Source organism: Solanum tuberosum, unplaced genomic scaffold (genome assembly GCF_000226075.1).
Source record: "Solanum tuberosum cultivar DM 1-3 516 R44 unplaced genomic scaffold, SolTub_3.0 scf00008, whole genome shotgun sequence".
Classification (NCBI taxonomy): domain Eukaryota; kingdom Viridiplantae; phylum Streptophyta; class Magnoliopsida; order Solanales; family Solanaceae; genus Solanum; species Solanum tuberosum.
The window spans coordinates 4,036,375-4,052,812 of record NW_006238934.1 but is presented as its reverse complement, the minus strand read 5'-3'; the positions used below and the strand labels follow the sequence as shown (position 1 = coordinate 4,052,812).

Below are 16,438 nucleotides of genomic sequence, written 5' to 3'. Positions count from 1 at the left end.
ATAGTGGATTTAAAGAGTTAAAAAAAATCCTTTTGAAACTGGCTAAAAAAAAACAAATATATTGAAACAGAAAGAATATTTCTTTTTTCGAAAAGAAAAAGAAGTTAGTCCTTAACCTAAAGAAGTTATGTCTAACTAGATTTTCTTAACCCCCCCCCCCCCCCCCCCCCCCCCCCCCCCCCCCCCCCCCCCCCCCCCCCCCCCCCTTAGGGTGTGTTTAAGCTGTTAGACAAGAGCACACTTTTATTAGTTAATGATATTCTCTACACACTCCTCACGTGCGGGATTGATTCTTTTTCATGGGCCATGCACGTGAAAATTCTTTTTGATTTGGGTAGCGGTGAAATTCAATCCAGGACATTTGCCTGCTCTAATACCATGTTGAAGTGTGTAAGCATTTCATCTAAAACCTTAAGCTGTTAGAGAGAGCACACTTTTATTAGTTAATGATATTCTCTAGTACAGTAACACAACTCATCTTAAGCGTCGTAGCTCCATCACCACCCCCACCTCAAATAATATTTATTTAAATTATATACAAATATTTTTACGATAATATTTACAACTTATCTATCATCTAACTCAAGAATTTATTTTTCTTAATTTTGTGCAGACACTTATGGATGTTGTTGGGTACTCTATTATTACCTTGATAATCTTATGTTTCACTTATTGGTACTTGAAAAATAAATGGACCAAAACTTAAGTCCTAACCAATTGGCCCCTTGTTGGAATGTTGCCTGGATTTGTTCACAATATGCATAGAGTCCATTCATTTTTCACTGACATTCTCTTAGAAACTAATAGCAATTTCGAGTTCCGTGGCCCTATTTTCGCCAACATGGACATGTTATTCCCTAGCGATCCTGCAAATATCCATCATATCCTGAGTCGAAATTTCTCAAACTATCCAAAAGGTCCTGAATTTCATGAAATATTCGATATATTAGGTAATGAAATCTTCAATGTTGATTCTGAATTATGGGAGATTCATAGGAAAACAACCATGTCCTTAATGAACCATGCCAAGTTCCAAACTTTGTTACAACGTAACGTATGGGACACGATCGATAAAGGTATTGTACCAACTCTTGATATTTTTGCAAAACAGGACACCCCTGTTGATTTGCAAGATATTTTTCAGAGATATAGTTTCGATACTAATAGTAAATTGTTACTTGATCACGATCCCAAAAGTTTGTCCCTAAATCTACCTCATGTACCATGTGAAATCGCGTTCAACGACATGGGGGATGCACTTGCATATAGACATATCTTACCAAAAAACTACCGGAAATTGCAAAAATGGCTTCGAATTGGTAAAGAGAAGGATTTAATTAAAGCATGGGAGGCTTTCGATCAATTTATGTATCATGTCATTTCGGAGAAGCAGAAAAAGTTGATCGATAATAATATTAAAGACGATGATTTTGAACTATTCAGTAACTATATAAAAGCATACGATAAATTGAAAAATGAAGTTGATGAAAATTTGGGTAGTGTACAAAAATTTCTAAGAGATACTTTCTTGAATTTGATGTTTGCTGGTAGAGACACTATAAGCACAACTCTCACTTGGTTTTTTTGGCTCGTGGCTAAAAATCCCTTAGTAGAGAAAAAGATTCGAGAAGAGATTCAACAACAATTGCATCTAAAAGAAGACGAATATCTCAAGTTTTTCAACATAGAAGAGTCACGAAAATTGGTCTATCTACATGGTGCATTGTGTGAATGTCTTAGACTATTCCCACCCATTGGAGTTGAACATCGAGCTCCAGTTGAGCTCGATGTTCTACCAAGTGGTCATCGTGTTACACCAAACGTGAAAATATTAATATCAATTTATACGTTGGGGAGAATGGAGAGTATATGGGGGAACGATTGCTTAGAATTCAAGCCAGAGAGATGGATTACTGAACGAGGAGGAGTCAAACATGAGCCATCACTCAAATTTCCGGTGTTTCATTCGGGGCCAAGGACTTGTTTAGGGAAGGAATTAAATGACATTCATTCACGCAAAAATGGTGGCAGCTATCATGATATACAATTACAATATTCAATTAATGGAAGCACAAACAATTTCTCCAACAACTGCTATTGTTATTCGAATGATAAATGGTTTGAAGGTTAGGCTGAGTAAAAGGGTTCTATAATTTTTTTTTAATTAATCCTATAAATAAATTGTGTTAAACTGAATAAGGGCAGATTTAGCCCTAACACTTTGTTTGGATGGTTGTTATGTATTGTTTCATAATGTATCGTATTATATCGTATCATCTTGTATCATGTCGTATCGTATTGTATTGTATTGAGTTGTTTTAATGAATACAACGTTTGGATAGATTGTATCATTCTCCGTCATTACATAATGTCACATATTCATAATTTGAACGATAAATCTACGAGAAATTGTAGTGTATGGGGTAGAGCTGCTATGAAAAGGTAGGGTAAATGATCAAATAGAGTTATTAAATAATAAGTAAAGATAAAATGAGAAGAAAATATTAAGGTAACGACACGATCACACCAAATAATCGTTACAGAAAATGAGTCTTTTTCAACGTTATCTAGCCACGGATTTAAACGATATGATACAATAGAATTTAAGTATCAATCAAAACAAACATCATAGTTAGATTAACAATATAATACAATACAACTGTTAACAACCATTCAAACGAGGGTTAAGGTGTGGGTTTACGGGAATTCAACGACTTTTGTTCATATCGTCTATTTGTATAAAAAAAATATTTATAAATAATTGATGGTGAATCCAGATATAATTTTATGTTAGATTGAAATTATTGTAGAAATCATACGCTTTAAAACCTAAATCCGTCTCTGTTTATCTATTGATTTATTGCATGAAGTATTAATGAATTATTTAGAGTTGCAATCTATGTCCATTTTATATTCTTTTCGATCGTTTGTGTTGATATTCTTCGCTATTGTATTTCACAGTCTAAAAAATAATTTTGTGCGTAAATACTTATTAGGCTCATTGTTTACATCAACAGATAATTTGACATGGAAGGAGTACACGTCATACACATGTAAACTTACAAAAAGTGAGTTTAATATTTATGGACACTTAAAAATTTAGTCCTATCGTTTTAAAATATTTGTCACATTTATTTTTTTAAAAGACAAACCATATAAACGTTAACTAATGTTTTAAGATATATTTTCTTATCATATTGATATGACAAAAATTACAACTTATAAAATATATTTTTATAATTTTTAATATTTAATTTTAAATTATTTAATCTAATTTACTTTTAAAAATAAATTAAATTAACTTCCGAAAAATAAAATGTGACTGTAAAACTTGGAATAAATGAATTGTGTGCACGGTGCCTCAACACATAATGTCATCCTCATTTATTCATATTTTTTAAAAGAACTACTTACTCAATATCATATATTGTTCGACCTCTGTTGATATGATACTGTATTATTTATAAATAATTTAATTAGATTTATAATTTATAAAATTAATTTTATTAGTTTTGTTAATGATATTTGAAATTTGATTATTACCTTATATAGTTCTACATTAAGAATAAAAAGAAAAAATATAATTTTTTATTTATTTTCATCAATTAAAATAAATTATTTTTAATACGAAATCAAATAATATGAAACGGAGGGAGCAGGAGGAGGATAAGAAGAGATTTTTTTTTAAAAAAACAATAATCTCATTTCGAATTTTCACTTAATTCTCTTGATTAATTTCTTTATTGTGGATTATTAATTATCAGTATTCTCTTGCACAAATTTATTTCATTGAATTATTTCTAATACTTTAAAACAAATCACATAATTTACGAACGCAATGGTTGAAACAATTGCTTTAGCGGTAGGAGCGACATCCCTATCTGATTTGGACTAAACGTTCCGCTATTAACATTTGAAAAAAAATAATCTTTCAAAGTCTTATAGCTTCGACGAATTACTTGAGCTTAAACATCTTATGTTTTCTCACATAAGAGGAATACTTTTGCATTGCCTTTCTCTTGCTAAGTAATTATCGAGACGAAAACTTTCGATAGTTCATGTCCCTGTCATCTTAATTAGTGAGACCAGTTTAAAAACTTTCACTTGAATTGTCAGGACTTAATTATTAGCTTTTCGTAGAAAAATCTTTTTAGAAGTACATATATTTCTTTATGACTTTGTCGATCGATGCCTCACATGGATTGTTAATTTTGAGGCATCACCATCAATCATCATGGGTACTATCAACCCAAGCCCAAAGAGGAAAAAACCAGACTAAAGTGAAGAGTTTATTAGTTATACATAGTTAAAGGAGTTTTTTTTTGATAATTTAGATCACATTTGATCATGGAAATTATTCATTTTTTTTCTGATTATTTTTTTTTCATTTTATTTAAAATTATTATTAATCAGAAAATTCTGTTTACACGTTTTCCATATCACCTTTATTTTGAGAGTTTGTCCCAATTTTTGCTGTTATTAAAATAACCATTTATATCAGACACCAACCATATAGTACATACCTTATTAATAAGAAAACGGACCACTGGTCCAAATTTGATTGATTTATTTTATTTTTTAAAAAAACATATAGTAAATACCCAACTACCATAGCTGCAAATTTATTCTCTTTTCAATCAAATTGGATAACTTTTTTTATGTTTTTGTTAGTTATGTCCAACTTTTATCTGATTCAGACTTTTTAAATTCTGCAATGCAAATAAATGTGACATTACATTTTTAGAACAATTTTGATTTTATATTTTTAGATTTATTAATTAAGATCATGTTTGTTATTGTTGTTGAAAGGCTAAAAATATTTATTTTGAATAAAATACACTTATTTTTAAAAAATAAGGTGTTTGATTAATCAGTAAAACTATTTTTAAGTAGAAGCATAAGTAGTTTTTGTGTTGTTGTGAAGAAGCTAAAAATTTTGTTTATTAAAAAAAACAGAAGTAGTAGAAGCAGGAAATTATTTATTGCAAGACCAAAATATCTCCGTCATATATACATATTTACCAATATATCATCTATATATATTTATTTATTTTAGTGATAAGTTTTTATTATGTTGTGATTTAATTTGTGAAATGGTTTTTAAATTTATTTTGATATTTTTAATTATATTTAAATCATCATGTAATTTTTTTATTCATATATGTACAATATTGACTGAAAATTTAATTATGTAAATTTTAATTTAATAAAAATAAAAATTAAATTAAATTTTATAATAGATATTTAAAATGATCTTAATATTAAAAGTGTATTGATACTTGTCCTTTTTCATAATTTGACTCTCAAACGTACTTTTTTTAAAATATTAGTCAAACACAATTCTCTTATCAAAAACATTTTTCAAATGAATTAACCAAACACAAATTATTATTTTTTTCAAAAACACTTTTTGAAAACCTATTTTTAAAAAGTGCTTCAAAAAATGAGCAGCTTTTAGCAACAAGGCTCTGGTTGAATAAGTTTGTTAGGTTTTAAAATTTTCAGATATAAATCATATTTCATACTTTAAAAATATACATTTAATTCTAAATATTGTTTATCAAAGTATGATTAAACACAACTCCAACTCCAACCTTAAAAATTTCAAAGAAATTTAATTAAATTTAGTTTTCATGCTCAAACACCACCTTCCCTGTTACTCATTATATAATTTTGATTGATTTACTTCTGGTTGGTTTTATTATTATAATATTATAAGTAGTTACACTATTTTTTACTTAGATATACAATCCAAAATAAATATAATAAAATCTCACTAAATTAATATAGGTGGACTCATGAAATATTAATATTTTATAGAGATATTATTTAATCAATAAATAAATATTTATTAATTTAAAGTGTGTTTTGAAATTCAATGAAGGTTAATTTTGATTATATCAAAATCATTATCTCTTACTATGTATGTATCATATTTATTGAATTCACATAAAAAAAATTATTATATATAAAGTACAGTGAATACATCAAAATCATTGGATCTTACTAAATTTTGTGTCATATTTGTTGAATTTATATGTAAAAAAAATAAATTCATAAAGTACAATGTATATGTATGATTCATTATAATATTATTTTTTATTAAATAATTTATTGTAAAATAAATTCAACAATTCAATGATTCACTGTGAAAATAAATGCACTATACATAATAGTCATTGTTTATTAATAATCAAATATTATTCATTGTATTCTTTACTAGAAACATTCGATGTATATATGACTGTGAGAGAATAAACTATATAAACAACCTAAATTTTTTTTTGAAACCATATCCATAAATGACTTCTCATTAAAAAGGTATCACAAAATCAACTATGATGTATCAAATACGTAAATCATTATGTGAATACAAAAGAGATCATTCCACATGCACTCAAACAGATTTATAGTCATGACAATACCAAAATTTTTGGATGCAATAAAAAAAGTTAGAGATGAGCTTCAACTAGATTTGAAATTTAATAAAAAATAATAGAATCATATTTCACTAAATTGTCTTACATATATCTGTACTTTTAAAGAATTATTAATTTATAATATTAATGAGACCATATATTTATATAGGGATCTTCTGAAAATATATTATCTTATTATCTTATCAAATTGAGTAATTTTTTCCATTGACGCAAGTCGAAATCAAAATATTCAAGTGATTATTAATTTATCGAGTATTAATTCAGTGAGGTTTTACCGTACGCAGAAATAAGATGTGCGTGCGCTATAAAGAGAGTTTTGTCCCTATATCTATGCACCAACAAATGTGTGGTGGTACCATCGCCGCGCTCTACACAACTATATAATAGCCTTTTCATTATGAAAGTTATATCATTCTCTACTTATAAAACCTCTCAAAATTTTAGCCAAGATTTATAATCAAGAATCAAGAACATATACAACATACAAGCTTCATATTTACTCATGGTATTTTTTCTAAACTTTTATGTTATATAAAAACATCTCATTTTCCACTATTTCATATGTAAATTAGTTGTGCTTCTTTTGGTTTATTACTAGGAAAGTTAAATTATTACTCTCTTTGTCTCTATTTATTTGTTCATTTTTTTTACTTGGCACACCTGCTAAGAAAATAATAATTGACATAGTGAGTTTACTATTTTATTCCTAATTGATAGAATTTCAAAATCAATTTACTCATTAAAGAGATTCTACTTTTTTTTTCTCGAAAATATTAACTCTCTAAATAAATTGAGGGTATAATAGGTAAAAAATAATTTTTTTTCTTGATTTGTCAAAAATAACTAGTAAAAAGTCAAAATTGAACAAGTAAAAAGGAATAAAGGAAATAGTATTTTGAATTGGAGAGGTTGTTGATGTTTGTTAGAAATATGTATTGTGTATGAATGGTGGATTCACCTTCTGTCTTCATGTTGTGATTGTTCATTCCTTACGTTTTAATTTGATATAAAACTTTTTGAATCTTGTGATTGATATAACATACCATCAATGAGTTCAGTCGATCTCAATACCTTGAATGCGAAATAGATAAAAGTTAATTTTGGATCTATAATTTTAACAATTTTTAGTGATAAGAATCTAAATGTCAAACTGATCAAATTTACATCTTAGATCTACATTTTTGTAATAATACACCCATCATCTCAAAATCATGAATACGCCTCTGCAGTTGTGGTGTTAAACTAAAGATACTTGGGGTAAAATTAAGCAGATCTTGCCATATCAGTTATGAAGAAAGCTTATTGACTAATGACCTGTTAACTAACAGACTAACAGTAATTTAACTAACTGTCTAACTACTCTCAACATGTGGAATATACTATAATGTCATTTAATCTTATAGTCTTAACCATATCACGTAAAATTAAAAAAGACGTTAATTTTGACTAATATTTGTCTTAATTTTGTGCAGACACTAATGGATGTTCTTGGTTACTATGTTATTCCCTTGATAATCCTATGTTTAACTTATTGGTACTTGAAAAATAAATGGACCAAAACTTCAAAGCCAATAGATTGGCCCATTATTGGAATGTTGCCTGGATTTGTTCATAATGCTCATAGAATCCATTCATTTTTCACTGATCTTCTCTTAGAAACTAGTAGCAATTTCGAGTTCCGTGGCCCTATTTTCGCCAACATGGACATGTTATTCACTAGTGATCCTGCAAATATCCATCATATCCTGAGTCGAAATTTCTCAAACTATCCAAAGGGACCTGAGTTTCGTGAAATATTCGATATATTAGGAAATGGAATCTTCAATGTTGATTCTGAATTATGGGAGATTCATAGGAAAACAACCATGTACTTAATGAACCATGCCAAGTTCCAAACATTGTTACAACGTAACGTATGGGACACGATCGATAAAGGTATTGTTCCAACTCTTGATATTTTTGCAAAACAGGACACCCCTGTTGATTTGCAAGACATTTTTCAGAGATTTAGTTTCGATACTATTAGTAAATTATTACTTGATCACGATCCCAAAAGTTTGTCTGTAAATCTACCTTATGTACCATGTGAAAAGGCGTTCAACGACATGGTTGATGCACTTTTATATCGACATGTCTTGCCTGAAAGCTGTTGGAAGTTGCAAAAATGGCTTCGAATTGGTAAAGAGAAGAATCTAATGAACGCGTGGGAGGCTCTTGATCAATTCATATATCCTGCTATATCGAAAAGGCAAGAGAAGTTGATGAGTAATAAAATTAAAGACGATGATTTTGATCTATTCAGTGACTATGTCAAAGCATACAATCAATGGACAAATGAAGATGATAAGAATTTGGGAAGTGTAGAAAAATTTCTAAGAGATACTTTCTTGAATTTGATGTTTGCTGGTAGAGACACTACAAGTACAACTCTCACTTGGTGTTTTTGGCACTTGGCTAAAAATCCCTTAGTTGTGAAAAAGATTCGAGAAGAGATTCAACAACAATTGCATCTAAAAGAAGACGAAAGTCTCAAGTTTTTCAACATAGAAGAGTCGCGAAAATTGGTCTATCTACATGGTGCATTGTGTGAAGCTCTTCGACTATTCCCACCCGTTTCAATTGAGCATAAATCTCCACTTAAACTTGACGTCCTACCAAGTGGTCATCGTGTGAGTCCAAACATGAAAATATTGATATCGTTTTATACAATGGGGAGAATGGAGAGTTTATGGGGAAAAGATTGTTTAGAGTTTAGGCCAGAGAGATGGATTACTGAACGTGGAGGACTTAAACATGAGCCATCTTACAAATTTCCAGCGTTTCTCGCGGGGCCAAGGACTTGTGTTGGGAAGGAAATGGCATTCATTCAGATGAAAATGGTGGCAGCTACCATGATATACAATTACAATATTCAATTATTGGAAGCACAAACAATTTCACCAACAGCTACTGTTGTGATTAGAATGACAAATGGTTTGATGGCTAAAGTAGTTAAAAGGGTTGCTATTTAGTTCAAATGAATGCTAGTGAGAAGTGTGTTTCATTTCCTATAAATAAATTGTATGTATAGACTTCAAGTTTTGAATAAAATTTGTCTTTCCTTTCTTAAACTTGTAACATTCCTGAAGAAATATGATGAGATGAATATGAATAGGATTTTTAAGCTTTAAATTAGAGATTTTGTTTAAGTTATGAAAATTGAGAAATTTTTAGTAGTGTTACACCCTTAAATGAGTTTTAAATGGGATGAATCTGAATTGATTGGAGCAATGAAAATCGATATATCAAATCAATCACTCTACATAAATTGAAAATGAGGCGTAATAAATTAAAATGTTAGTTACACACTTACACTAGACACCACTATGTTTTATAATTAAAGTATATTTACACACATTTTTGGTTTTTCATTTGTTGTTCGAAATTATTATTGGAGCCAGATTATATGGGCGATGAGATAGAAGTGGGGGGTCTCACGATAGAGAAAAGACAATAAATTTGAAATATTACTTATGAAACTCTTTCCCCCCTATTTTCATTAGGAAAGTCAGTTTTCTCTTCTTTTTTTTAAGAAATTTATTTTCATAAAAATGATATTTTTCAAAATATATTGACCAACCAAAAATAAAAAACATTTTGCAGAAAAAAGTTTTTCTCTTTATCAAATACATTCTTGATCTTAACAAATATAAACAAGGCCTAACAAAAATAAATTGAAACGAACAATGTAGTATGTAGTATGTACCACCGCTGCCCTACACATCTATATATCATCAAAAAATTGCACTCAAGGGCCTTGATATAATTAGTTATGCCAGTATGAGCTCACGGGTTCGAGTTGTGGAAACAATCTCTTACCTACCGAAACTGAAAGACTAATATTAAAATTCCTATTTCAAAAGTATTTCCTTTTGTAAGTAAATACTTACGTACTCCATGTATAAATCAAATAATATTAATTTTTTATAATATTATATTATACCATATCATGCATTAATTTATTTCAGAACAGAAAAAAATAATCAATTTTTGTCATTTTTTCAATTTGATAATCCCAATTAAGGGAATATTCTTCCACTTTTTTATGACATAAAGTTAAAAAATAGTGGACCGCGCAAAGAGAGACAACAATGGCAAGTGTTCAGTGTTCCAAAACAAACACACATGAAGCACGCCATTCAGACTGTGTCAGACAGAGGGAAAGAAAACCTGAATTTTACGTAAATTATTAGTTTATTTTTAAATTATTAACAAACTTAAAAGTATCATTTTATTTAATTAATTGAATTTAAAATACACTTTCGATTTTGCAACATGAATGAAATACACACTTAAATTTCTCGCCAAGTATAGAGTGTTTTTAACACTTTTCTCGACTTTTTAATAAGAGTTTCATGATCCCACAGGAGTTTGAGATTACTTACTGTGTCATGTAGCAAATTGGAATGTATTTAAGTTTAGTTAGTCAAATATTTGAATGTTTTTAAGGCTATCAATAGTCAAGGAGACGAAACTAATAACTTGCGCCAAAATTAAAAAAATATTTTCTACTAATTTCAAAACTATATATATGAAAATAATTTTTAAGCTATATATTTTGTACAACTTTATATACTTGGTATAATTTTTCAATATACACCACTGTACAACACTTGTTCAGGGTGATGCATCAATTATGTTGAAATTAGTGATGATATTGATATTAATTACATTTTTTCATTTTTATTACTTTATCCTAAAATAATCAATTTTAATACTATTGTTCCACATTCTGATCGGGATAACTTATCGCGATTAATTATTAATTATGATATAACTTATTCCGATAAGGTCCTAAACTGGAGAAATGAGTTTTCACTTTCTTCATGAAAAACAACTAATTAAGTTAGTAAATAACATTGCACAATACAAAAGGTTCAAAACTAGAAGGGATAATAAAGAGACAACAAAATAAATTTAATTTTGTTGGAAGCCATAAAAAAGCAGTGGCAAAAAAGTCATTTCCTTCTTAGATTAACAGCTTCTCTGCAGCTTTACTCTCTTCAGTATCAAAGCCCCAGCAAAATGTAGTACACTAAAGTGATTGGAAGGGCAATTAACATACCAAATATAACCCTGCAAAATCACCAATACCAATATTACAAGGCAATCGATCGAAACCCGAAAAATACCAAGTTATTACTGAAGTGTATATACTTCATGCAACGTCTATATATGTTGCTCAAACTCTTCAAAAATGTTGTTAGTTGTGTTGGATTGTCCAAAAGTAGTTCATTTTCAGAGAGTCCGAGCAACAATATAGGGCATCATGGTTGTCTTTTAGGAACAAAATGAAATGAAGAGTTTTAAGTTCTATGCAACGACAAGTGCTAAACCAAATCAAAATCGGATAAATGGTAGGTGAATAATTCTTTGGAACGAGTCGAAATGCACGTAACGAGTAAGAAATGTTGATAGTGATATATAAGTTTGTGGAGTCCTTACCCTGTGCTAAGTATATCAGGATGAAGACTGTATTCTTTGGCAAAGACAAAAGGAACAATTCCTTGAGGTAGAGCTGCCTGAAAAATTAAATATACGAAACGATTACAACAACAACATACCGAGTGAAATAACAAAAGTGGGGTCTGGGGAGAGTAGAGTATTGTCAGACCTTATCCCTACCTCGTGGAGGTAGCTAAGTTGTTTCTGAAGGAAACTCGGCTCAAGTGCAACAAATCAAAGTAGTTATGAAAAGAAAAACGACAATGAATATGCAAAGCATAACCTTTTAGGTCCTTTACCTGAACTATTGCAATATGCAAAAGAACACCTCGAAGTCCAATAGCAAAGGAGGCAGCGGCCATGACTGCTGGACCGCTGATGAATCTAACTGCCATAGAGAAGGCAGCAATTGTTTTTCCACAGGAGATCATTTTAGGCTGCAACGCCATGAACAAACCTGAAGTTTACGGAAACAAATGAGTTCCAACAACCATTAATTTTACCATAAGCATAGGCAAATCGTTAGTACTATTGTGAATGTTAGTAAGAATAAACGTCATACCAAGACTAAACATTGCCATTCCAAGACCAGCATCGGAGAGAATTGATATCGACTTAGCAAAAATCAAAGGCATCTGAATGTTCCACCTGAAACCATATTCAAATATTTAGTAATTGAGTTAAATAAACCAGAATGGAATGAGGATGACTTATATAGCCGACTACAACTAGTTTGAGATTCAAGCATAGTACATTGATGATACATGTATCGTAATACGTTTAAGTCAAGGAAGCATCAATGTGCATACCGGAATGAGATCAAGGACCAAGCAAGACCAAGGAGACTAGAATAAGTATTCGGGTTCCTAATGAGTTTTCGCCACACCATAATCAGAATAAGTCTGGTCATCACACTAGCAGCAGGCATAGCAGTAGCCTTAGTTTCATTAGCAGTGTTAGGAAACAGCTCGGCTGTAGAACTTGATCCGAGCTTCTTTAGCACCGGCTCTTCTCGATGACATCCATTGGAGTTATTTTTATCCCCGAGAGAAAACTCTTCTCGACCAAAATCATCATAATCTAATGCACAAAAGATTACGAAATCAATCATTAATTATAAAAGAAAAGTACCTAACTTGCTGAAGGAAAATGAGGCGCATAATATGAATTGTATACCCATACAAACGATAATTTTAAGTAATGCAAGCATTCTCGCGAGGAGACCAAAAGTGGATCATAATTTCAGGAATTCCCTTGAGAAAGGACAAAGCTAGACCTCAAACAAGAAAACTATAGTAGAATGCCACTCAATAATGCAGAAGGCTCAACAAAACAAAAACAGTTCATTCACATATTTCTCTCTGCTCTGATATGCGAAAGAACTAGTCTTTCGTAAACAGCCTCTCTACCTCCATCAAGTAGGGGTAAGGTGTGCGTGCACTCTATCCTCCTCAGACCCCACATATTTCTCTCTAGTGAATCACAAATTAAAAAATCTCTATACCAAGCATAGAATCACAAAAACAAAAGTGTACTCATCCCAAGACAATACAACCAAAACCAACTAAATTATTAAACAGAAAAGGACATATGACCACATGCTATCTCATTAAAAAAGTGTACTCAACCAAGACAAGATAACCAAAACCAACTAAAATACAAAATAGTACTTAAAAGACATGAGTTTTTAGACATGTTGATAATATGGCATAGTAAATAATGGAAGTGTGTGCCCAACCTTTTGAGTGATGTCCAATTCCAAGCTCATTACCAAAGTCACCTCCCCTGAACACATGAATCCCCCCTTCAGATACTGGTGAAGCACTTGAACTCCAAACAAACATGTGAAGATCTTTTCCACTTTCTGTCCCATTTGCCTTCTTTTTCGTCCCCGGTCCTCCGGTCACCGGAGAAAAAATCCCAGCATTAGTAGGTGCAGGGTACCCTACATTAGTCTTCCCAAATCCACTCTCCTCATCAAATCCCAAGTTACCAAAATTTGATGTCCTAGGACTCATAGTTGCATTATTTTTCCCATTCACCATTGAGTATATATCATTATGGTTAAAATTTGAATCTCTAGGGGTCATATTTCTTGAAGATTGCAAAGAGTAAATCTCAGTATTAGACAAATTGGATGGTCTTGGTGTCATGGAAAGACCACCAGTGTTATGACCATGTGACATTCTTGAAAATATTTCAGACCTTGAACTAGTTGATTTCCTAACAACTACATGAAGTTTCCCATCATCACCAACTTCAGCTTGAGTTTCTAATGGTTCTTTTCCATCTAATGAAATAACATCAGAATCAATTTTAAATGAAACAATTGATCCTCCAGTATCAGGAAACTGTTCAGCAATAAGCATTCTAGCACCTCTATACTCAAACAAGAAAAGCATCAAAGTGTACCAAATGATACATTGAAGAACAACAATTTGAACCATTAAACTCCCTGAGGCATCACCATACATCCCTTTTAACAAAGGGATTCCCATAACTAAAGTATTAGGCAAAGTTGAAAGGGAAAACAAAGTAATGGACCATTCAAGAGACCCCCTTGAGCTAATTCTTGACCAAATAGCTAAAACAACAAGAACAATGACTTTTTGTAAAGTGTCAGCAGCTATGAACCTGTAGTTCATAGCATAAGGATTGTTAGAAGCAATGAAGTGAAATGATAGCAATGGAACTGCAAAAAGAGCTACAAATCTGTTGATTCCTGAACATTGATCTGGACTAAATATCTTCCACCATTTCACTGAGCCATATGCCAATATCATAGCTACATAAAGTGGAACTACAGCAGTTAGAACATGGTAAAGGTCTGAAACTGTTATCATTTTTTCCCCCTAAAATATCAGAATATGGCTTTTGGGGGGCACAAAAATCAAATGGGGTTCACAAAAACACAATAAAAATCCAAACTTTCCCTCATGAAACACTTTTTTTTCTCAAGATTAGCTTAAAAACAGAACAAACCCCAAATCAGAATATGGCTTTGAGTACCAAAAAAATGGAAAAAACACAAAAAAGATTCAAACTTTCCTTCATGAAACTCATTTTTTTCATTCAAGAACTTATTAATGAACCCCAAAAACAGAAACAACTTGTGTTTTTTCTCTTCTGCTTTAACTCTCAGCTATAGGCAACTGAGACAAAGTAATAACTCAATGAGCTAAAAATAGTTCATTTTTTTTCAGCTAAAGAATGAAATAGTATATCGTAGTAGTTATTAAAGAAGTGTTATTTAAGAGGAAAAATTTGTATAGGAAAAAAAAGGAGAGAAGAAGGACGAGGTTTTTGTGGGAATTTATGTGATAGTGATTTGTTTGTTTATGGGAATTAAATGGCAGACAAAGATATAAAAGCTGAGGGCTTTTGGGAAGCTTTCTTTTTAGTCTTTTTATGACACACATTTATAAAAGTATTGAAATGGTAAGCACTTCTTCATGGTTAATCACGAGAGTTTTGAATTTGAGTCTCATGAATAAGAAATTGTCTTTGTTAAAAGACCATTTATTATCTCACGTATGATTTTTTAGTATAAAATTCGAATTTAGTTAGGTTCTATTATGATTATCGAATATTAGATGAAAAACTAAAAAGAAATATTTATATTTTTGTTTTGATTCGATATTCGATGATCATTCTGAATTTTTGTTTTCAAATCAAACTTGTATGATTTTTTTATAAAACGTCTCACATCATTAAAATATTTTATATATCTTATATAATTTTACCCCAAACAAAGTAGCAGTAGTATTGCTATTGCAAGGAGTTTGGCACAATAGTCAAAATGGATATGACATATTAGGATTCAAATCTCAATAAAGAAACCAAAGTTAAAGTGATTTTTCTTGACAAACTAAGATTTAGTAGGCATAATTTTTTATTATGTACTGTTGATAGAAGATACGATCATGTTTAAATCCAATTTGGGGCATATTTACAGTAAGATAAGTTGAGTAACTATTCGAACTCTGTGAGAATGATCAGTTGAACATTTTTTATTAAAAAATAATACTCATATATATAGAATATAAATCATAATTTTTATAAAAAATATATTAAATCTTGAATATTCTAGCATAAGTCTTAAGTAAAATCCTTGCATTCAACATTATGTTATTTTTTCACTAAAAGAAATTCCTTTTTCAATGGCTAAATATTCTTAACGAACTTTTTGATTTCACCATGAATATAATCAATAAATTCATCAAAATTCATTTTTTATGTGTGATAAAAAAATTTTATAAAAATTCATAAATTTTAAATTTCGAATCTGTCTCTTCTCCATTGAATTAGTGAAAATGCATGCAACCTAATCTAAACATTCTCACTACAATAAAGAGCATATATATTGGTTTATATATCTAAAAGGAATTAATCTATCGAAAACAATCTCTTCTAACTCTAAAAGAAGGATGCAAAGTCTGTATATATTATATTTTTCTCAGACTTCACTTATAAGACTAATTTGGATTAATATATTATTGTTGTTGTTATTATAT

General features: G+C 30.3%; 3 protein-coding genes across 3 annotated transcripts; 2 read left to right on the top strand and 1 right to left on the bottom strand.

Moving 5' to 3' along the window:
- The first annotated feature begins 733 nt into the window (after positions 1-733).
- On the top strand, positions 734-2,131 carry LOC102593289 (alkane hydroxylase MAH1-like). The gene has a single exon (XM_006339276.1). The coding sequence runs from the start codon at positions 734-736 to the stop codon at positions 2,129-2,131; it is 1,398 nt and encodes a 465-aa protein (XP_006339338.1).
- Positions 2,132-6,798: 4,667 nt separating this feature from the next.
- LOC102592954 (alkane hydroxylase MAH1-like) lies at positions 6,799-9,517 on the top strand. Its single transcript, XM_006339275.2, has 2 exons — positions 6,799-6,945; positions 7,913-9,517. The coding sequence occupies exons 1-2, from the start codon at positions 6,943-6,945 to the stop codon at positions 9,449-9,451; spliced, it is 1,542 nt and encodes a 513-aa protein (XP_006339337.2). The 5' UTR covers positions 6,799-6,942; the 3' UTR covers positions 9,452-9,517.
- Positions 9,518-11,286: 1,769 nt separating this feature from the next.
- On the bottom strand, positions 11,287-15,265 carry LOC102588079 (probable auxin efflux carrier component 1b). Its single transcript, XM_006339198.2, has 6 exons — positions 13,663-15,265; positions 12,734-13,004; positions 12,487-12,572; positions 12,224-12,381; positions 11,925-12,001; positions 11,287-11,555 (listed from the first exon to the last, which is right to left on the bottom strand). The coding sequence occupies exons 1-6, from the start codon at positions 14,765-14,767 to the stop codon at positions 11,489-11,491; spliced, it is 1,764 nt and encodes a 587-aa protein (XP_006339260.1). The 5' UTR covers positions 14,768-15,265; the 3' UTR covers positions 11,287-11,488.
- Positions 15,266-16,438: the final 1,173 nt, after the last annotated feature.